The 23,013-nt window shown below is 46.2% G+C and overlaps 2 protein-coding genes and 1 pseudogene across 3 annotated transcripts; 2 read left to right on the top strand and 1 right to left on the bottom strand.

Annotated features, from left to right (window-relative positions):
- The first annotated feature begins 2,187 nt into the window (after positions 1–2,187).
- Positions 2,188–7,526, top strand: LOC123159997 (putative hydrolase YtaP). 2 transcript variants are annotated; one of them, XM_044577802.1, is made up of 13 exons: positions 2,188–2,657; positions 2,770–2,852; positions 2,945–3,025; positions 3,515–3,643; positions 3,746–3,832; positions 3,939–3,992; positions 4,417–4,492; positions 4,600–4,670; positions 4,762–4,831; positions 4,961–5,013; positions 5,098–5,191; positions 5,451–5,548; positions 7,189–7,526. In XM_044577802.1, exons 1-13 carry the CDS (start codon positions 2,579–2,581, stop codon positions 7,270–7,272), a joined length of 1,059 nt encoding a protein of 352 aa, XP_044433737.1. In that variant the 5' UTR covers positions 2,188–2,578; the 3' UTR covers positions 7,273–7,526. The 2 variants fall into 2 exon arrangements, with proteins under 2 accessions (XP_044433737.1, XP_044433736.1); XM_044577801.1 differs by having other exon boundaries at positions 2,189–2,657; positions 4,417–4,507.
- An 8,565-nt stretch (positions 7,527–16,091) lies between these two features.
- On the top strand, positions 16,092–18,525 carry LOC123156892 (uncharacterized). Its single transcript, XM_044575087.1, has 4 exons — positions 16,092–16,315; positions 16,439–16,993; positions 17,785–17,970; positions 18,101–18,525. Exons 2-4 carry the CDS (start codon positions 16,475–16,477, stop codon positions 18,380–18,382), a joined length of 987 nt encoding a protein of 328 aa, XP_044431022.1. The 5' UTR covers positions 16,092–16,315; positions 16,439–16,474; the 3' UTR covers positions 18,383–18,525.
- Positions 18,526–19,729: 1,204 nt separating this feature from the next.
- Positions 19,730–21,182, bottom strand: LOC123156891 (F-box protein At5g07610-like; annotated as a pseudogene).
- Between the last annotated feature and the right edge of the window lie 1,831 nt (positions 21,183–23,013).

Genomic DNA, 23,013 nt, shown 5'->3' on the forward strand with positions numbered 1-23,013 from the left:
GCATACCATCGGGGGCTAACTTTGTTGGAGGTGGTCGGGGCAATGACTGCATTCCCCGCAAGCAGAAGCCACATACGCTTGAAAGTATCATCAGAATTTTCAGAACCCTTTATGAGATCAACAAGATCAGTCATTTTAGGGGCATATCCGAGCTCGCCAAACAACTCAAGCCCTAACTCAATATCAGCTTCAGATGGGAGGTTGTAAGGGACATCATTCCCTCCACGCGGCACGCCCATAACACGATGCACGTATTCCTCATTAACCGGAAGCCTGCCTCGGCCTGGTACGACCACCTCACGCGAATTGGGGTCGTAGAGATCAGCAAGCCACATACTGAGATTGTTAAATAGATGGTCACATTGGATATTCCGAAGGCTAGTTAAATCCATATCATCAATGGCACCCTTCCTGTCATCATTCATGTCCTTGCATGCTAGAAGAAGCGAACTGGGTGAGGCTCTGTTCCGCGGAGGAGGGCGTTTCGCCTTTTTCGAAGGAACCACGCCGATTCCATCACCATCTCCTTTACGCTTCCTCGGCATTGTCTCCCTGACACGTAGGGAAAAAAAAGCAAAGCGAATGAAACCATTAGATGAATTTGAAAAACTGATATCACAATAAACTGTAACATTTATAAAATCGGTGTTTGACAAAGCAATAATACAGCTGATAAAAGGAAACAAGCAAACTGCAATTGGTCCATCGCACATGCTAAAAAAAGTAAAACAGATAGCACAGGTATATAAAAAGCATGTGTGACTGATAATTGAGGCACAATGCAATTGGTAAGTTACAACCAAATTACCAGTGATAAGAAATAGCATTCACACATGTTCATTAATAAACCAACCAAAACAAATGAATGATAAATCAGCATTGTGCTGCATATAGTTAGTATAGAAAAACTTCTGGTAACTACGGTAAGATGACAGTGGTAAGTGTAAAACCATCACCATGATAATTCAACCATAACAAGACAGCACCGATAAATAACATAGTTTAAGCATCTGGTAATTTGAGTGCAATATCATTGGTAAGTTCAATATACACATCATGATAATTGAACAGAACAAGACATAACAAGCAAATCAAGCATTGTAAACATGCTAATTGGAGCACCACAAAAGCCTAATCAATAGACACACCGCATCAAACAAAACCAACATAAAACAACATTATGTGAAAAAACTTAGGGTTGCTTTTTAAATCCTCAGCCACTAATGCACAACTTGAAATCCATAAACACCAAACATTATTGGATGTCCTGAACAACCACATCCACGACAGTAACACCATAACAAAATCCTTATTAGAACCGACCACACTTACCACCGCTAAGACCTATCCACACCCACAATACAGAGCGGGGCGGGTGGGTGGGTGGGGGAATGGGGGGATGCGCTGCTCAACGTCGACTCAGAAACTAGAAGCCGGCCTTAATCTAACCTAATTGGAAGAACAAACTACCGGATTCGAAGACTCCAACCTAAATCAATGGCGGACCGGCGACGGAGCAAAAAGAGGAATGAAACAGGGGTGGGGAATGCGTTCCGCACCGTAGATTCAGACGTCGTGCGCCGCGAACCGGAACGCGCCACCACCAGCAACCGTCGCACGCGAGGGGGAGGGGAGCGAGAGGAGATTCGAATGGAAACGCCCGAAGCAGAGGAGGAAGAAGTAGTGCAGGCGAACAAGGAGAGGGGGCGAGTGGGGATCGTGCGCATTGGGCGCGATGGGCGGTTTTGAGTGGACCCACAAGACAACGACATAGAGCGAACGTAACGGCTATCGCCACCTGCGCTGCGCGCACCAGGGGCTACGCGGGCCGTTGGATGCGGATCGAACGGCTATCGAGTCGAACGGCTATCGAGTCGACTGGTGGTTAGATTTATCGTTTTTCTTTTTCCCTGTAACTATTTCTTTTGTTGTATATACTCTGGAGATAAATAGACATCCCACAACCAAACGAATCAGAGAGAGAGAACAGAAGATAAAATGATACTTCACCCGTTTGAAACATCTCTCGCCTCTCGGACTTGAACGGTAGTAACCAACATTAATCTTTCGCCAAAGCTTTCAAATCAACTTGTAAATGTAAGTCGCTTTCACAATTTGTATGCCCTCGAAATTTTTTCTATCTATCCTGGAAACTTTTCGTCCAATAGTGCCTTGGAATTTTCTCACCGGCGGGTTCGACGGCGACGGAGGTAGGGATTCGATTCCGGCAGAGCACTCGCAGTGGCAGTCATATCCTCTCCCCACGTCCCACGATGTGTGGCGCGCGCGACGCCGCGTGCCGGCGAGCGGCCAGCTGGCGAACCTTATCCGCCGCCTCTTCCTCGGTCGCAGATGCTGAGGCGGGCCATGGCGCTGGCGCTGACCCTCGCCGCGGCGCACCGGCCGTGCGTGCTCCTCCGCCGCCGGCCGCGTGCCGCACGTGACGAGCGGCCACTCGAAGGGACGCCTCGTGGGGGTGGTGGGGCCCGCCTGCCACTCCGCCAGTTCCACTTCCGCTTCCAAGTCCACCACGTGCGGTCCCATCGCCTGCCGCCGCCCCGACGCCGCCGGAGCCCCAATGGCCGCCGCCGCCGCCGCCGGAGACCTCAGGTCGGAGTTCCGCGAGGTGCTCCTCAGCCGCCGCCGCGAACTCCAAGGTCAGCCGGCCCCACCCCCCTCCCTTTCTCCCTCGCGCTTGCGCGTCCCTGAGTTTGCAGCCTAACAAGTTTGATCAACGGCTTTGCTCTGAATCTGCTCGTGGCGCCCCAGTCCCGGTGCCTACGACCGTGGAGAAAGGGAGCCCGGTGAAGGAGCCACTGTACCAAGGCAACGGGCCTCTGGGGGGCAGAGAGGTCAGGGTCCTCCGTCGATCTGCGCAACTGCATTCCCCCTTCCAGATCGAGGCAACCGTGTTGACTCTGCCGTGTCTGAATTTTTTCCCCAGGCCATGGAGTCGTGCCCGAGGAAGGAGGTGGAGAATTTCGAGGAGAAGCTGGTTGAGGAAAATTTCTACCTCATGACCGAGGTACTTTTTTGCCCATACATTTCCACGATCGATCAACCGATTGATTCGTCGCAGCCTCGCAGGTGTCAAGCCGATACAGTGCGCATTGCTTGTTTCTGAATATCGCACTGCACACTGCCTGCCTGCATCTTTGCAGTTTAACTTGAGATCAATGAAGCCAGCTACATCTGAGCTACCACAAAGATAGTAGAGGAGCAACAGTAGTGTGCATTTTGTCTAGGCGTGTCTGTTCGTCTCAGTGCTCGTCATAGACAGAATGACAGATTGATAGTATTGCATACATGTGCTTCACCTAGCACCATGTTTCCACTCAGACCCTCTGTCTGAAGCACCCACTTGTGGTCTGTGGAGAGCCTGATAGTTGGTGTATTAAATGTGGTTCTGAGATCCAGCTCCAGTTGAGTCTACAGTTAACGCGCACTGGCTTGGCTTTATTGTGCCTCTTGTCCCCTAAACAGCAGAATTTGTTACACTTTTTTCTCCCAACAGTCGGGCGAACAGGGACGCCTACCTGTACTTCTACTGAAACTTAACGACGCTGCTCCTGAAAGAAAGCCCGTTGTTGTAATACTGCACAGCTCTTACAAATGCAAGGAATGGTTGCGTCCTCTACTTGAGGTAAAATTGCTTCCCATTTCAACCATATCAGCAATGCCTCTATGCAGTGTGCATTAATGTTCAACTAGTTATTGTTCTTAAAATTTGCTTGCACATTTGCAGGCATATGCCTCCAGGGGTTATATTGCTGTCGCCATCGATTCTCGTTATCACGGTGAAAGGGCCAGCAGCAAGACTACTTACATAGAGGTAATCTACTTACTCCCATTTATGTGCCGCCGATTTCATGAAACGTTCGACAATTGTAGTATCCACAGTTGATCTGATCATCCCTACTTTCATGGTTTAAACACAGGCACTCAATTCAGCTTGGAGGAATGGGGACACTATGCCTTTTATTTTTGACACGGTACCAAATGTTATTTCCACCTGTTACAATTGATGTTTTGATTGTTCTTAAGTTCTGGCAACAGTGTTGTTCAATTTGCCCACCAAATACATTTTTTTTAATAAATGGATGGCTCTGTACCAATAAATGTCAAACCGGATATGTATAGCACATGCCTTTAGTTGGGCTGGCCCAGTGCCATGCCTGGTGGCTGGTGGTCTACTCTTTAACTAACCTGATGGGTAAGCCACTGTTGTTGGTGTTAGTCCAGCTGTACTGGTGCCATAACTACACTATCTGGGTTGGCACTTCAGTTGAATTCTGGATTTATTCTCTTGGTCTGGTTCTCTCCTTATGATTGTCTTCTACTGTATGACCTGGTATATCATACTTCAAAACATGTTAGGCCTGTTTTTTTGCGATACTCAGTGAGGAACATGTGCAGGTGTGGGACTTGATAAAGCTTGGAGATTATCTTAGTGCAAGGGAGGATGTCGATCCCTCTAGGATAGGGATTACTGGTGAATCACTCGTGGGTATTATAGATCATGATTGCATCATGATACTGAATTAATACATAGACTTCACTTTTAGAAAATTTATCTTTTTTATTTGGAGCTGAATACAGGAATGCATGCATGGTTTGCTGCTTTTGTGGATACACGGTACAGTGTTGTTGTTCCAATAATTGGTGTTCAGGTACACACAACAGTAATTTGTCGATATGGGTGCGCATAGTTTTGTGATTTGTCCCATGTAAGTAAAGCAATGCTCTTTGTGGTGGCTACAGGGATTTCAATGGGCAATAGATAATGACAAGTGGCAAGCTAGAGTTGATAGCATTAAGCCTTTATTTGAAGGTTAGATACCATGCATCCTCTTTAAGATTGGGCACACACCATTGAAAAATATAGATCACAACTGAAATATACTATATCAGTTCAGAACATTTACATGTAAGTATCTATGTCGTTTTGCCTTTCCTGTAGAAGCAAGAATTGATTCAGGGAAGAGTGAAATAGATGCAGAGGTTGTGAAAAAGGTGACTATCTCATTTATTTGACATTTATTTCTGATTGTTCCATTAGAAATGTTTCACGATCGTGTATTGACATATTTTTACCAGGTTTGGGACAAGATAGCACCTGGTATGGCTTCACAGTTTGATGCTCCCTACTCAGTTCCTCTGATTGCACCACGTCCGCTCCTCCTCCTAAATGGTAAAACCAATCATATTTCTTATTGAGTGCTTCTGCTTCGTCCAATAGTTGTTGCATAACCCAACATATTGAAATGTCTCTCACTTCTCTTTTATGAGTTCAATGAGCACTTGAGGGCTGGGGCTTCCAGTCTTCAGCATATATTTTAGTTTTATACATTATGGTTGAACCAGAACTGTTGTTAACCCTTTGTTTAAAAATTAATCTTAATTGAGGATGTTTCTTGCTGCTGGAGCTTCATTTACCAATTACCATGCAGGTGCTGACGACCCTCGTTGCCCAGTCCTTGGTCTACAAGAACCTGCCTCCAAAGCTGCTAAGGCTTATGAAGAAGCTGGTTCTGCGGAGAAGTTCAAGGTAACATGCAATGTACTTTCTTTTCACCGCTCTTTTGGGGCCACACATGAACTCTCACTAGTTAAAACCTATGAATATGAGATTTTCTTAAAACTGTAACGGGTTGGTTTAATACTTCTCAAACTTGTATTCATCTTTGTCAGGTTAAATGGCTAAACCTGCTCGAAAATACGACCTCTGTAAAGTAATATAAGACATTTTAGATCACTGAAGTAGTTATCTAAAACATCTTATATTAGTTTATCAGGAGTAAAAATTATTAACACTATGCATTTTGCATTATACATACAATAATATGTTTGTAAAGTTGTCATTTGAAGGTATTCTCTCCTGGAGAGAAAAAAAAACTGATTGTTCTCCTAAATAACTAAACTAAAGCTATAGATCAATATGGGCAGTGCTAACTACTAAGAATCTAAGATAACAAACCTTTATACAAACCCGGAAAAAGATGAAACTTCATTCCTACAATGTATAATAATCAGATATTCGAAAACGTTGGTATTATGTTTTTCAATGGACTTGGGACAACTTTAAGTCAGCTCCAATAACGTAATGAACCTAAAAACTTCCACCTAGAAAAGGCCATGCACACGCAAAATCATCTATTTGCTGCGCCTACATGGAGAGACAATGTCGGTGGCTCGTTCAGCCAAGCCTTTTTGGACTTTTTCTCCTTCATTTTTATTCTGGTAAATCAGATCTAAATTTTTCTATCAAAAATCTAGATCTGATTTACCAGAATATATGTAGCGAAACATTCAATGTAAAATGCACATTTCCGTAAGAATCATTACAAGGTTAGAGGCTTAATGCAACCTAATAAAGTAATTATCTGACTTGGGGGGGGGGGGGGGGGGGATGGTACCAGTTATAGAAATGGATGCCCAGCTGGACAAAAAGGAACCATTCAAATGCCACATAAGACTTGTAACAGATTCAATCGTCTCACAAACCAACTTTATCCAAGAACTTAATGATCTTAAGAACTTCCACGGTCCACCTGGAAAAGGCTGTGCGCACCTGAAATCATCTATTCGCTGTGCTGCATGGAGAGGCGATGCCGGTGGCTCGCTCAGCCGAGCCTTCTCGGACTCTTCCTCCTCCGTTTTGTATTCAAGCCGGCCGGCCAGCATATTCTTGGAAAATAATGCGCAGAAAACCAACCGATTACTGCTGGTAAGCGATGGGGAGATGGCACTGACCGCCAGCTACACATACGCCTGGTCCACCGTCTGTTTTAAAAACCAAGGCCAGACCTCGACTTCCAATCCAATAATCGTTTTCATTCCGAGGAGAGGACCACCTCTTTCCCACGTCCTAAACGCTGAAACCATGTGGGGCTGCGGCGCTCAGGCGCCACATACCAGAACGAGTGAGGGATCGAATGCTCAAATTCTTCGCCCCGATGAAGTATCTTGTCTTGGTTGATTTATGCTTTCTCTGTAGCATGGGTTGCGTTGTAACTTTTCCTTTTCTAATTTGTTGCTTTTAAGCTTTATTCCGTTGGTAAGCGTCCATCTTCTCCGCGACAAGTGCATGATCGTGTAGATCTAGGATAAGAGCAAGGTATTATCCAAAAAAACAAAGGGTGGCTTTTGGATCGCTAACAGCTTCTTTATCTGCTGCTGCATGTTCAGTTCGTCGCGGAGCCGGGAGTTGGGCACAGGATGACCGCGAGCATGGTGAAGGAAGCGAGCGACTGGTTCGACCGCTTTCTCTAGTTCTCAGACGATTATCATGGCCGCTCACCTTGTACCACCATGCATGCCTCCTGAAGTGCATGTCCTCAATAAATTGCCCTCTGTTTGGATTGCATTCCTGCTGACCGAGACCGGAATCAGTAAGCCTAGCCTCATCATCATTACCATTGGTACTACCTAATCTCTATGCTAGTGAGATGTGGAACAAAAATGTGTGCCTATATATGTTTCGCCGCGGACACAACATGTGTCGGTAACCGCAGATTTATCCTGTATGTATCATCCTGTTTCTGAGACCGTATTTTTCTAGCAAATCTGTTTTTACCGAACCGTATCTACCGGATATACATACGGTCCGTACGGTGAGTTTCATGGGAAGAAAATAATTTTGTCCAGATGCTCACGTGGTGCCCCGTCGCCCTGCATGAATGCATGAATGAACGGACGAAACGCCGAGACTGTTGTGGGCGACATGTCAACGGCAACAATGGCAGATGGCCCACTGATTATAAACATACATGAGGCGACATGGACCCGGCCGGTAGGCAGACAGGCGCTATACAGTATACTCCTACTGGTCGGTATGGCCAGGCCTACGCGTGAACTGCGTGACGCGTCGGAATCGGCATTTATACCGTAGTACGTACTCTCCAGCGGAGTCGCGAGCCGGCCGGCACGCCGTCGCCAGCGTCTCCAGGACTTTCGTACTCGCCGTATTATTATTTTTATTTATTTGTGTCCGAAAGCGCAGCGACGTGGTCGTTTTCTTGCATATTTATATTGTCGACAGGGAGCGAGCACGTACGTACTGCATGCACGGCACTGGTGCACATGATTCGCAATGCATACGTGTTCACGAGGTGGCGCGTCTCCTAACCACACTACTACACAAGAATGGCAAGACCGGTGTTTGCTTAAAATTTTCGATCTATTCACTACGGCGAGCACAAAAATATTAAATATTATATCCGTAGACCATCTAGCAATGACTATAAAAATACTGAAGCGAGCTGAAGGCACGTCATCATCCCTTCCTTGTTGGAGCCGGACGAATCTTGTTGCAGCAGACAATTAAAAAGTCATCGTCTTAAGGCTCCATAGAACTAGTGCACCAGAAAAGCAACCGCCGCCTATGAATAAAAGCATAGATCAAAAGAATTCAACATGAAGACAGACCAACGTTGACGAACGAAGACCAGATCTGAGTGGAGATCCATCGGAGAGACACCTCCGCCCACCCTCCTTCGACGCTAGTCGCACCGCCCGCCAGGACGGGGGCAAGACTGAGGATAGAAACAAGATTTTTCTACAATTACATGCATTGAGCACCGGGATTAGAACATGGGCTTCTCTTTTGCGCACCGTTTTGTTCAAAGTTCTTGGTGCGCGGAAGGCATCAAAGCTTCCGAAATGGGGCCCATGCTGTTTCGATCGAGCACATAGTGCGAACCAGGGCCGGCCCTGTGTTTCGGGAGGCCCTAGGCGAACTCGACAACATGGGCCCCTAAGTCCTAAGTCCTAAGACAATATATATGTATGCGTATGTTATATATATAACTTATTAAAAGTAATTTTCAATCACACATCTTTAGTTTAAAATATGACTATAATAATTCAAATGACTCCATCGAGAACAATAATAATCAAATTCAAACCGACTCCATAAAAAATAATGGTACTAAAAAGATCGCAAAATGAAAGTAACATGACATGATTACCTCAAATAAGAACGAAATTAGACTGACTCCATCGACAACAATAATACTTCAGTGCTTCAAAAAAAGTTTCTTCGGGCATTTCTTGATGCGAAGTCATTAAGGGCACAATCAAGATCAACATTGTCCAAGATATCCTTCAGTGCTAGAATTTTCAGATCACTTTCTTTCTTTTTCCTCCTTTTTTCAGCACCCGACAATTGCTTCTTCTTAGGTAACATGGCAGGCTAATGTCCTAAAATCATGAAGAAAAGATCAAAAGAGCATACAAAGAATTAGGAGTTTATAGATCGGATGATTGAAACCCTAGACATGTTATATAGAATGACAAAAAAAATGATAGATTGGATTAGAATACGTACATACTAAATAAAGAATAAATAAATTACTGAGATAGTGAGATTGTCAAATTCTGGTTTGGGGATGGACAGGAAACATGGATGCGTACTTGTTGACTTCCAGTCAGATGCGTACTCGTATAGGTATTGCCGTATTGCCGCGGTGCTGGATGCCGGATGGCCGGGCTGCCGCTTGCCTGTCGGACTGCTGTGTGGCGGCGATGGCGAGCCGGCGAGGCGACGGCGACGCGGCAAGGGCCAAGGGGCAAGGCGCCGAGCGACGAGCGAGAAGGCCGACGGGCGTGCGAGGGCGACGAGGAAACGTAGAAACCAGCGTGAGTCACGGCGCCGCTTGGCCTTCGCGTATCCAGCGATCGCTAGCTAGCTAGCTATATCTGGGCCTCCTAGCCCATCCTATTTCTTTTCTTTAATTCTTTTGTATCTTTTTTTTGCTTTTTGCTGGGCTATAGTATATGTATATACTCCATCATGGCCCCCCCTCGCCAGGGCCCTGGGCCGTCGCCCCGTCGCCCATGCCCCAGGGCCGGCCCTGGTGCGAACGCTTCTCAACCACAAATTACTGTACATACCAGATTATATAACTGGTATTTAATTTAATTAGAAGAAGATCTGGTCTAGAGTGAAAACAAGAACTAAATCAGGACGGCCGACGGAGGAGTAGTGTGTTGGCGCGTCATGCTCCGGCGCATTCGTCGTCCGGGCAGTGGGCGGCGCGTCGCTCTGACGCCGGGAACGTCCACGGCGCAACGGACGGCTCGATATCTACATGGTCTGTTGCGAGGTCATTTTCCGGCCACTAATTATTCATTCTCCTCTGCGTGCACACAAGATGCTACTCCAGTTAGTTGGTTATCCCCCGTGCTGTGCTGTCCACGCATAACTCGCCACGCTAATTCCCTTCTTGTCCCATCCCGCCCCAGCTAATTTGATCAACCAGGCATGCTTGATAATGGGCTGTACAACATGATACTCCTACATAATATACACCGACATTTCCGTTGGTTTCGTTCACCTCGCCACTCATATGCACTCCTGTTTCTAAATATAAATCTTTGTAGAGATTTCAATGTAAATTGCATACGAAGCAAAATGAGTGAATCTACACTCTAAACTACGCCTATATTCATCCATAAGTAGTTCATACACAGTACAGACGCAAGCGTTCATACATACGCACATACACTCACCGCTATGAACGCACACACGCACGCCTTACTTCTGTGAGCATCTTCAAGAGACTGAACCGGCATATCATCTTGAGATTTACGAAGTCACCATAGACGCCTCGTCGTCGACGCGGACGTCTCTTTCCACGACTTGAACCCTGATGGGCTGAGGATACCACTATCCCTCTAACCATCCAATCACATATTGGTTCGCCAATTAATTAATTAGTTGATACTATAAAACGAATTTTGGCTAAATAACACCGAAAACTTTATATCAATGAGCTGTATAGTCTAGACGTTAGACGGGTTCTGCACACGACGTGCCACCGATGAATGAAAGATCTTAATAATTAGAACTAGATCACAAATAAGAGATATGCTCGGTCCGGCGCAACAAATCCGTGCATGATGGCGATGCTACTAAAACAAGGCGGCAAAGGCGAGTTAAACTAATGATAGAGTACTTAGCCTAGATAGCCATCACCGACACACGGCACACAATGGCAAAAGCTTTACGAAAAAAGTATCCCACCCAATCCAAACGCTGGATTTTCCTCACCGGTGCGGAGGAAAAGGCGCCCGAGCATCGCTCTCCCACTCACGCACACGTCTCGGTCGCTTCCACATAGCGGACTGATTAATTAGCAGTGCGATCGCTCGTCCGCACGCAAATCAAAGCGGTTAACGTAGACACTTCACACAGAGTTCTCAGACACGAAGTGAAATGAATCTCGTGCAGGCAGGGCAACCCGCTGGCGGTTTATTTGTTCCGGTTTGTCCAACGTGTCGGACTTATTTCTATTGACAATTGCCCGACGCGTCGGCTTCGCGAAAGGGACCGGACGGTTTTTGGGAGTCTCTGTCAGTCCCAGTCTCTCCCCATGCATTGGTTGATCCGATTCCTTTCAAAAGTTTCACTTGTCGATCGATGTGTGCACTGCACCTACTTACATATTGTTCATATTTTTGTAACATCATTATGCGAATTAGAAAGTTTTCCTTTTAGACTTATATATGTTCCTTCTAGCTCTAGGATATCTATAGGGCTCCGAACAATACACTATATTACATATATATTGTTGCACCTACTTACACTATCTAGGATATCGGCCCACGCTTGTTTGGAGATGGGCATTACGCGAATTAGATAGCTTTGTCTAGAGTGCCCTTTTCTTTATTGTTACTTCTAGTTCTAGGATATCAACAACTTACACAATATTGGATTGCATATGCATCTACCACGCCACTGTTTTCCAAGACTATGTTCAGCCCGTGTATCGACAAACTAACAAAAAGACTTACCAAGCAAGGGAGGAACATGATATATGCAGAAGGCTCTGCCCCTATGGTTCAAGACTGTACAGTATATGTGGACTAGTATATCGTGCCATATTCGTCAATCTGTTAGGTGATTTGGTCTCACACAATATAATGCTTCCATGTTTCACCAGACACTTGATCAACCCTAAAAATTCAAGAGAACCCCTATTTGTCCAAGAAACTATGTATCAAGCAAGATTTTTTTGAACACAATACAGATGCAGACGCTCATGCATACGTACATACACACACTCACCCTATGAACACACGCACACACATCCTACCCCTATGAGCACACCTTCGACAGACTGAGCCGGCACATCATCTTGAGATTGACGAAGTCGCCATAGACGCATTCGTAGTCGACGGGAACGTCTCCTCCCACTGAACGCACATCGCTGAAAGGCCTAGAATAAATCCAGGAAAATACGAGCACCGGTGTCAAGTCTAGGACTTGTACTCTGGTGGGCTGGGGATACCAATTACCAACCATCCAACCACAGGTTGGTTCAAGATTTTGATGGCAAATGGACTGATCAACCATAGGTTGACTGGAAGAATGCTAGCAGGTTTCCCAAATCGAATGTGACATACCCAGTCGAATCCTTGAGAAATGCCCACCTGGTGGAAGCACACGGTATTATGGAAAATGTTTTGTCGATGCAAACCAAACTCCTCTGATATCAATAAACTTCAAATTCCATATTAACCAAAATAAAGTTTCAACTATAGTGCAATGTTCGATTTAAACCAACAGTGTGAAGCTGTTGCGTTCACGTCTTGCATTGTGAATAAGTGATAACCTAAATGACATGGAAAATGCCATGGAAGATGAGCATGCGAGAAAAAAAATAGTTTGAATTGTTGTGCAATATTCAGTTTAACCCGACGTTGTAAACATGTTCCATTCACGAATTGCATTGCGAATCTTGAACCAAACGCCATCTATATGATAACCTAGATGGTTTGGAAAATTGCATGAAAGATGAGCACATGATAGTGAGAGCTATACAGGGATTGAAATCCCACACGGTCCATGTGAAAATCATCTAATGATCCACACACCACAATTCCATATGTATTGTTCATATATTGTAACATTATGCGGATTAGATGGTTTTTACTTAGAGCTATTTGTTACTTCTAGAATATATGTTACATTAGTGTGCCTACTTTTAAATATTGAATTGAGTGAACCATACCACAAAAATTTATACATTTAGAACCAAAACGACAAACACATGTTGTAGATTACAGAAGAATTTGAGTTTGGTACGAATTCACGGGAATATTTTTTATCATTCTTGTGTATGCAGATTTGGAGTGTTTATCATCCTTGTGTATGTAGATTTTGTGTTGAAGCTCCATGAGAATATATTTTTATCATCCTTGTGTATGTAAATTTGGAGCTGAAGCTCCATGATGTGACATATATAAGTCATTTCATATCCATGTTCCCCAATATGTGCTCCATCACAATGTTTTTTAACATTTTCTTTTGCTTCGACACAAAATGATAAAGTCTTTGGAGAAAACAAGTTCAAGACCACAAAGTTAGAAAAAGAGTTACCACCCAGGCGAGGAACGTGAAACGTGGAAGGCAATCATATATACCAGTCTACATCAAGGTATATTCATCAATTCGTCAAGCCATTTGACCTCACGTGATGTGTCGCTATTCACACAAGAAAATCGTTCTTGGTAGAGAATTGTGTATCAAAGAGAACTTGAATTGTAAAGTAAATGACCGACTAGCAGAGAGCCCAACGAATTCCGGAATAGAATGTGATATGCCCATTGGAATATGTACAAATGGAGTAAAAAAATACATATCACTAGAGGAAATGTTTTCTCAGCGCAAATCGAACTCCACTCATAATGACTGTCATTGCAATCTATAGTTAACCAAATAAGTTTCAACTACCGTCGAATATAAGGTTTACACCGACAACACAAAACCTTTTACATCTACACATGGCATTGCGAGCCTTGAGCCGAACGCCAGGTAAGAGGTAACCCAACTGACGTGGAAATGACTCAAAACATGACGTAAAAGAGCATGAGAGATAAAGTCTTTGGAGCAAACCGGTTCAAGATCCTGAAGTTAGAAAATAGTTATTACTCAGCAGAGGCACATGATTCATCAATCCATCAAGAAAATTGACCTCATATTTTTTTCACTGTTCACCAGAAGCTTAATCAGCCTTGAAAACACATGAAAATACTTCTTCTCGAAGTTGATTGTGTATCGAAGGGAGACTTGAATCATAAAGTAAGTGATTGACTAGCAGAGAGCCAAAAAATCCCCTGCTTGACTGGGATATGCCCATTTGAATCGTACAAATGGAGCCGAAAGTGCATATTACTAGAGGAAATGTTTTCTCAAGGCAACCTAAGCTCCACTCATAATGACTGTCATTGCATTCTATAGTAAACCAAATAAGTTTTCACTACTGTCCAATATAGGGTTTGCACCGATGGTGCAAAACCTTAACGTATACGTATGACATTGCGAAGGTCAAGCCAAGTGCCAACTAAGAGATAAATTCAAGATGCGGACATGACTTGAAACACGACACTGAGAGCATGAGAGATAAAGTCTTTGAAGCAAACCGGTTCAGGATTCTGAAGTGAGAAAATAGTTATCACTCAGGAGAGGAACATGAAATGTGGAAGGTCATCCCACCAGTCTACATCGAGCCATATTCATCAATCCGTCCATCAAAGTGACCTCACATTTTTTTCATTATTCGCTAGAAGCTTAATCAACCTTGAAAACGCAAGAAAATCCTTCTTGTCGAAGAGGATTGCGTATCAAATGGAGACTTCAATCATAAAGTAAACGATCGACTAGCAGAGAGCCAAAAGGGTTCCCTGATTGAATGAGATATGTCCATTGGAATTGTACACACGGAGTTGGAAGTGCATATCACTAGAGGAAATGTTTTCTCAACGCAACCCGAACTCCGCCCATAATGACTGTCATTGCATTCCATAGTAAACCAAATAAGTTTCCACTACCGTCCCATATAGGGTTTGCACCGACAGTGCAAAGCCTTAACATGTACGCATGGCATCGTGAACGTGGAGCCAAATGCCAACTAAGAGATAACTTGGGTGGCGTGGAAATGTCTCGAACCATGTCGTACGAAGCACGAGAGATAAAGTCTTTGGAGCAAACCGGTTCGAGATCTTGAAGTTTGAGAAATAGTTACCATTCGGGAGAGGAACATGAAACGTGGAAGGCTATCCCACTAGTCTACATCGAGCCATATTCATCAACCCGTCTAGCAAATTGACCTCACATAATTGTGTCACCATTCACCAGAAGCTTAGTCAACCTTGAGACAGGGAAGAAAATCCTTGTTGTCGAAGAGGATTGTGTATCAAAGAGAGCTAGAATCATAAAGTGAATAATCGACTAGCAGAGATGTATGAGGATTCCTAAATTGAATGGAATATGCCCATTGAATTTTTTACTCATGGAGTCGGAAGCGCATACCAGTGAATCAAATGTTTTCTCCGCACAAACCGAAACTCCATTCATAATGTTTGCCATTTCATCCTATATAGTAAACCAAATAAGTTTCAACTATCGCCCAGTATATTTTGCTTCCACCGACAGTGCAAAAACCATTACGTGTACGCTTGGCACTGCGAACGTCGAGCCAAAACGCCAACTAAGAGATAACCTGGATCGACATGGAAATTTCTCGAAAGACGACGCCGAGAGCACGAGAGAGCTATCCGGGGATAGAGATCCCACCCGATACATGCTAGACTCATCGACGCAAGCGCCACGAACCCTATGTGGTGGGCTTCGTCAGCCAGAACAACTGCACCGATCGATGCATACGGACACAACTTAAGATGGATGTGTGCACGCTAGTTCTTTCACGTCGCCAACCTCTGCACCGATCGATGCACACGACTTAAGATGAACGCGTGCACGCTAGCCCTTTTGCATCGCCGAGCCCCAACCTCTGCATCGGTCGACGCACACGACTTAAGATGGACTCGTGCATGTTAACTTTTTTTTAGAGGTAGAGTGTGGAAAGGGCCTCGAAAAAAAAAAGAATAGGGGGAGAGGGGAGGGAGGAGTGTGTGTGACCGGAGGCTGGGTGACACGCACGCGCGCCCTCGGTCCCGGCGCGGGAGGAGACATTCTCTGCGCTGCCGACACTCCAATAAACCATTCACCCCACGGCGCCGCGAAATCTCACCACCACCTACCTACTGGCTACTGGATCCATCACCTGCTCCCCGCACGCGCCACCGCACACCGCCGCAGAGGATCCCGCGCGCGGAGGTTGGCCCGGCCCTTTCCGGCGCGTTACCGCTCCCGTCCCCCTCTTTTAGTGCTCCCTCCCCTGCCACTGCTCCACTCCACCCCACCCCCGCTCTGCCTCCGCCTCCCCCTCCTCCCCGCCGCCCCACCACCACCACCTTCACTCCCCTGCTGCCGCCTCCGGGAGCTCTCATCTGCCTTCTCCCGCCGCAGGTACGATCCGGCCGGGCCGGAACCCAAAACCCTCCCGCAGAGCCGCGGTCTGCTTCTCGTTTTTTTCCATTTTCGCTCTTTCGGTTTTCTTGATCGTGGGCGCTCGCCGGTGTCTCGTGGCAGGATTCCGGACTCCGGAGGAGGACGGCAGCGGCGGAGATGATGCACGGCAAGTCGGACTCGGACATCACGAGCCTGGCGGCGTCGTCGCCGCCGCGGTCGCCGAAGCGTGGCGCGGGGGCCGGCGGCGGCGCGTACTACGTGCAGAGCCCGTCGCGGGACTCGGCGCACGACGGCGGGGGCGCCGGCGGGTACAAGTCGTCGTCGATGCAGGCGACGCCGGTGTACAACAGCCCCAACGAGTCCCCCTCGCACCCGTCCTACGGCCGCCACTCCCGGGCCTCCTCCGTCAGCCGCTTCTCCGGCATCCTCCGCGGCGGCAGCGGGCGCAAGGGCGGGGGCGGGGGCGACCTCAAGGCGGTGAACGCCAAGGGGTGGCCCGAGTGCAGCGTCATCGAGGAGGAGGGCTCCTACGAGGGCCTCTCCGGCGGCGACAGCGGCCTCTCCGGCCGCTGCAAGCTCGCGCTCGCCTTCGTCAGCTTCCTCCTGCTCTTCACCGTCATCTGCCTCATCGTCTGGGGCGCCGCCCGCCCCTACGAGCCCGACGTCCTCGTCAAGGTAGTACACCCATACTATATCCATTCATCTCATGCATCCACCGTGTTTGTTTTACTTCCTCTGCACACTCTGAACTGAATTTTCCTACATGATAATATGACATGAATTCAAACATCAATTGCTCCAGTTTCACTTGTGTCTCCGGGTAGATTGAATTTAAACATCAATTACATTACTAATTTAATTTAAATCTCCGGGTAGAATGGTTAGCAAAGACTCTGAATTGTGCAGACAATTTTTTTTACTGGTAGATCCATTCGAGCTTTGTTTTCTCTACAATTGGTTCCTTACTCTGAACACGAAATCAAAGGGTATTTGTTTTTTACCATTAGTAATGTAAATCCTGTTAATCGAAGGCAAAGCACCGCTGACTGAAGAACAAACAGCTTCTTCGCTGGGCATTTTCTGACCCCATCTTCGAAAAACCAAACTTCGTTGGACGTTAGTGTTAGGCCACTAAATAAATAAATACTATACAGAGAGAGAAACATAAAACAATGACCACGAGGCAAGATAAATTTATTTTCTTCGTTGTGCTGTTTATGATGGAGATGTTGTCGGCTGCCACTGCGGTCAGCCCAGCTTGTCGACTGTCTCACTCGCATTTCCAAACCCTCCCCTGTTCACAAAAAAGTTTCACAGTAGTTATAAAACACAGTACAATGTACTACCTTTGTACCATAGTGGTACGGTGAACTTCTGCTGCGGATCTGAATTTCTCAGTGTGAAGGTTCTGTAAAAAATGTTCTACTACTAACCAGGAGCCTGTTTTTTACTCTGTTTCTGCGCAGAGCATAGCCATGGACAACTTCTATGCCGGAGAGGGCACAGACCACAGCGGGGTTCCAACCAAGATGGTCACGCTCAACTGCTCCCTCAACATGGTGGTGTACAACCCTGCGTCAATGTTCGGAATTCATGTCTCCTCGGGCCCTGTCCGCCTGCTCTATTCGGAGATCGCCATCGGGGTTGGACAGGTATGCCCATCCATCAGCGTCCCCTGCCCCTTTTTGGTTTCTGGGTAACAGCCTAGAGAGAGGTGCCTGTTGTCGGCGCTTCTTCTTCTTCCTGGCAACTCATTTGTCCGTTTCTCCTATGTGAACGCAGGTTCACAAGTACTACCAGCCGAGCAAGAGCCACCGGCTGGTGTCGGCGGTGATCCACGGCGAGAAGGTGCCCCTCTACGGCGCGGGGGGCGGGCTCTCGCTGTCCGGCAACGACGTGACGGTGCCGCTGACGGTGGACTTCGAGCTCGTCTCCCGGGGCTACGTCATCGGCAAGCTGGTGCGGGTGACGCACAGGGTGCACGTGTCGTGCCGCATCAGCGTCGACGCCAAGAGGGCGAGGACCAGGATCCCCAAGAAGGCCTGCGCCGTGTACAAGGCCTGATTCCGGCGAACCATTTTCCTGTTCCTGCAGCTAAAAAGCATGTATTTACTGTTCTGCTGAAGAACAATAAACATGTACTGGTAGTATATATAAGGAACCTGTTTGAGCTTCGGTTTTGTTTATATAAGTTACTCTCTTGTGCCGCGGCGGTTTTGTCTATGAGGGATGAGGCAGTGGTTGTACCTATGTGTGGTGTTAGGGTTTGGTTGGGTGCAAGATAGTAGTAATGTCATCCTGTCTGCAACTTCGCATCTAGGTTGAGAGACTAGGATTGGTTTTGTTGCTTCATATTTTCAGAGAAACTCCCATTGTTTTACAGGAAGAAAAGAGATCCATCCAGGTAGCTGGGGAGCAATATCACCGCCACATGGATAGATCAATGTGCTCATCAGCGCATGACCTGAAGATGGATTTTGGGTCTGGTCACCTCACTTGGAGAGGTTACATCATTTGGTGTTTGTTTTCGAGCCTTGTGGTTTACTCGCTCCCGAGCTTCCTCAACATTATGAGGACGGTCCGAATGTCGTAGAGATGATCGAACGGCCCGAATGCCCGTCGTGGAGATGATCGGACCAGCAATGTCGTGATTGATTGCCATCATCCGATCAAGATGCACCTTGGCTTTGTAACACGTAGAATTCATTCTGAAGTTACACCTGAACTCGCAATCTGCAAAATCTGTTATTTAATACCCATTTCGACGCTGCAAAATCTGTTTATTTAACCCATTTGGACGTGAGGCACCAGCAGGGACAAAGGTCAGGGCGCACGGAGGCTAAAATTCCAAGAGTTCTACTGTAAATATCCCGATAAATAATCTGGATATACCATAGAGGCTCTGAAAAAGATGGCACCTATCCTTCTGTATCAAATTAAACGACAGCTCAAAGCATCCGCTGGCAAAGATCAGACATTGCAACTAAGTACAGCAGGAAGTAAATCAGGCAATTTTTCTAGATCAAATCAACACAAGGTTAGTAGACTTGGGATCCGACAGATTAAACAGAGTGAATCAAGCTGTTATATTGATGGAATGAAGAAATTTTTACCTTTGATGCTGTAAACTCCAGACTAAACAGCATCTCACAGAAAAGAATAGCTTTGCTTCACTAGTGCAGATCATTTCAACATTGACAGGAGCGAAGGAACATAAACTCACATGCTCTACTGTTCACTACAATGACAAGAGGAATAAAACATAAATTCCCTCCCATGCTTTACTGCCCATACAATTACATAGCTAAAATGCACAATAAGCTTCAACATATAATACACATATAATATTTGTAAAAGAGGGCATCCACTAAGAGCCCAACACAACAATCTGGACATCACAAACAGCAGCCGTGGTACAAATAAATGGTAGCTCCATAAAGTTAAATAGCAAAGGCTGCTGCCCGTATGCTGCTACCAACCATAAACACATAGTATATGTTTACACAAGACAAGCAGCTAGCACTACTAAGTTAACTAGAACAGTTAGCCCCATAAAGTTAGGTTACAGAGTACACCCGACAACAAAAGAGAAGTAACACAACATCAGAAGGATCTAACCGGATAGCTGCTGATATTACAAGGGACCTATGATTCAACATTATCTGAAAGGTCGACAATGGAATGGCGATATGCAAGCCAGACTATCAGTTCCAATCTGCCAATTCCTCCGAGTACAAGGGAACATAAGGAAAATAGGGTCCCATGGAACCATTTCCAAGATGGCGGATGAGCTGCACTTTTCCACTATCCATTTCATAAGACATGAGTTCTTTGTCATGCCCATAAACTAAGAAAATCATGTTTCGTTGCGGGAGGTGGGCGATAATGTGAAACCTGATTCCCCGATGGACATACTTCACTCCAAGTAGATCAAAAGGACTAACGCTGTGCTTCAATACCCACACTTCACTGTCGTAGTCCTCAAGAACCCAGATCAATAGTTTGTGACAATCATGATGATCAATATTTGCGAAATACAAACGCCCTTGAGACAGATCAGTGAACCCGACAGCAAGATCTATTGTAGAGCCAAACAGATTGCATGGCATAGGAATAACCCTCCAAGTAGTTCCCTCCACATCCACTGCCACCACCACCGCAGACCAGATGTCAACCAAATGCAGAAAACCATTGCCAGAGGAACTTATACTCGTTATCCTAGCCGGTTTTGGACGTGCGAGGAGACGGCCGGGTCGAACCCCAAGCGAGCTGTCTGCATCTTGCTGAAGATGCCGGGCAAGGCGACCCATTTCTCCGTGGCAGGATTGCACACCACGTAATAAAATGCCCCCGCACCAAAGGTCTTGAAGCGGCGGCAGAGGAGTAGGCCGTTGCAGCTGTCCAGAAGGTGGAACTGATGACAGTCAGGCAGGAAGGGGAGCGAAGGACGGATAGGAGCACGGCCTCCCGCCGAGACATGGGTGAAATTGTCAGTTGAGAAATAGCCAGTGCTGGGGCCGCGGCTCGAGTAGAGGAAGCCAGCGAGGTCATGGAGATGGTACTGCGGCAGCGCCTTGCGGTGGTCGGGGTGGGAGATGATGCCGCGCCACCGCTTGGAGACGCACTTGAAGCGGCACAGCGACCTGTACGGCACGCGCGACAGGATCTCGACGAGGAGGTCTTCGGTGAGCTTGTCCGCCGGATTCCGCCGCCTGCTAATGTCCCTGGATCCGTCCGCCATCGCCGTGGGGAGAGGAGGCACTCAATCTGCGAACGGGGGCGGGGGAGGAGAGATTGCAGATCCGTCGACATGGGTGAAGGGAGCAGGAAGGAAGGAAGAGAGGATCTACGAAGAGTGTGGCGTACGTACCAGACGAGAAGCGAGTGACGGCGAGGAAGCCCGTTTGAGGTGCTCCCGTCCCCGCCGGCGAGGCTTTGGGTGCGCGGCGGCGAGATGAGGTGAGGTCTGGCGTGGAACTGGAAGACGGGGGAAGTTTTTATTTTTTATTTTTTAGGGGAAGTGAATGAGGAGTATGCTGTGCTGGGCTTCTGTCTAGGCTGTACAGAGGACTAGATCATATAGGCGCGCTCTGCCGCCGCCGTCCATCTTTAAAACAGTAACGATGATATTGTCTAAAAAAATTAGAGTTATAATATGTAATAAATACGAAACACTCGAAAGTGAGGATACATGAATGATTCATTGTGAGAAAACAAGGGGTGGTTTATACCTAAAGGTAGGGTAATAAAGAATGGATATTGCTTCTGTTTCTTTTAAATTGCGCTTGAAAATTTGTGTTGTTTTTATGTCAAGCCTCGTAGTTGTAAAGGCAATATACAAAATTGTCCTCCTTAAGCATTTTAACCATCGTTGAATCTTTGAATTGTTGCACACCTAACCTCACCACGTAAGCCAAAAATAAATGTGCAAATGATGTATATTTTTATTTTTTATACTTCTTAAAAGTTATGAAATAAATAAAAATCACATATAAATTAAATTAAAGTAGGGGAGCTAAGTTCTTGGAGATCGGTTAAAAATGAGATAAATAACTTACTCCATCTCCTTTCTCAAAATTGGAAATAGAAGTGCCCATTAACAAGTGAAGAATGGGTAAGTTCTAAAAAATTATGTTCTATAATGCTATATATGATACCATGCTACGAATAATATATATACCTAAATCACAAATTTTCTCTATCAATTCAAGGTCAGCAATAATGATATATCTATATGGTTCGGGGAGTCCAAATAATCTAAATTTTCATGAAATAACTAAATATGGCCAATGAGGGGGATGTGTTCTGATCACTCGATTTCAACCAACTACCAATTGCACATGAGGTATAGCTCCAAATCATGGATAAGACACAAGGTCTAACCAGTAGTACTCAATTGTCACTAATCCACCTGTTATCAATTGTGAAAACTCTAGGTACCCCCAATTTTTATATTACTCGAGCACAACTGACGTCAAAATATACGCAAGATCCTCAAATTCTTTCCTGGAAAATAAATAAACGTGAAGCAGATGCACACGACAATGGGAATATGATCGTGCTCACATATAGATCATCAGCAGAGCAACAATTTTAGTCCTTATCTACTCCTTACTTGTATCATGTTGCCAAAACTTCCTACACTGAAAGGTGAGAAGGCGTCCAGCCGCCATCCCGTGCGCCGTCGCTGGCCGTGGGATCTCTCAACCATGGTTGCTCGCTAGGGTAGGATTCAGTGACAGAGTCTGGAAGAATGACATGCAGCAAATTATGTTGGTCAGATTGCGTTAATATCTGGAGAGAGAGAGAGAGAGAGAGAGAGAGAAGAGGGAACCTGAATGGCTGAATCAGTCAGAGGTGAAGCCAATAGAACATGGCGGGCAACTCTGGAACAAGCATGTCAGTCACTGGGGACGCAGATCGAGCGCCCTGTCCCGGTCTAGGCGAGGTCGTCGTGGAGGCGAAGGAGGCGACGCGCCCCTCCATGTCGTGTAAATCTTGAACGGTCTGTCGCCAGAGAAGCAAACCCTCGGCGGGCCACTAAGCAAAGAAGTGATAATGGGCCGTCCAAACCGTGTGAGTGGGCGCCCCTCCCACTTGGAAAAGGCCCGCTCAACCACAGGCCACCTAGACCGGTTTCCGGAGCAGCGGCCCGAGCGGGGTTCGTTCATGCCCGAAAGTGCCTCAGCGACGAT

This window comes from Triticum aestivum, chromosome 7B (assembly GCF_018294505.1).
Source record: "Triticum aestivum cultivar Chinese Spring chromosome 7B, IWGSC CS RefSeq v2.1, whole genome shotgun sequence".
Classification (NCBI taxonomy): domain Eukaryota; kingdom Viridiplantae; phylum Streptophyta; class Magnoliopsida; order Poales; family Poaceae; genus Triticum; species Triticum aestivum.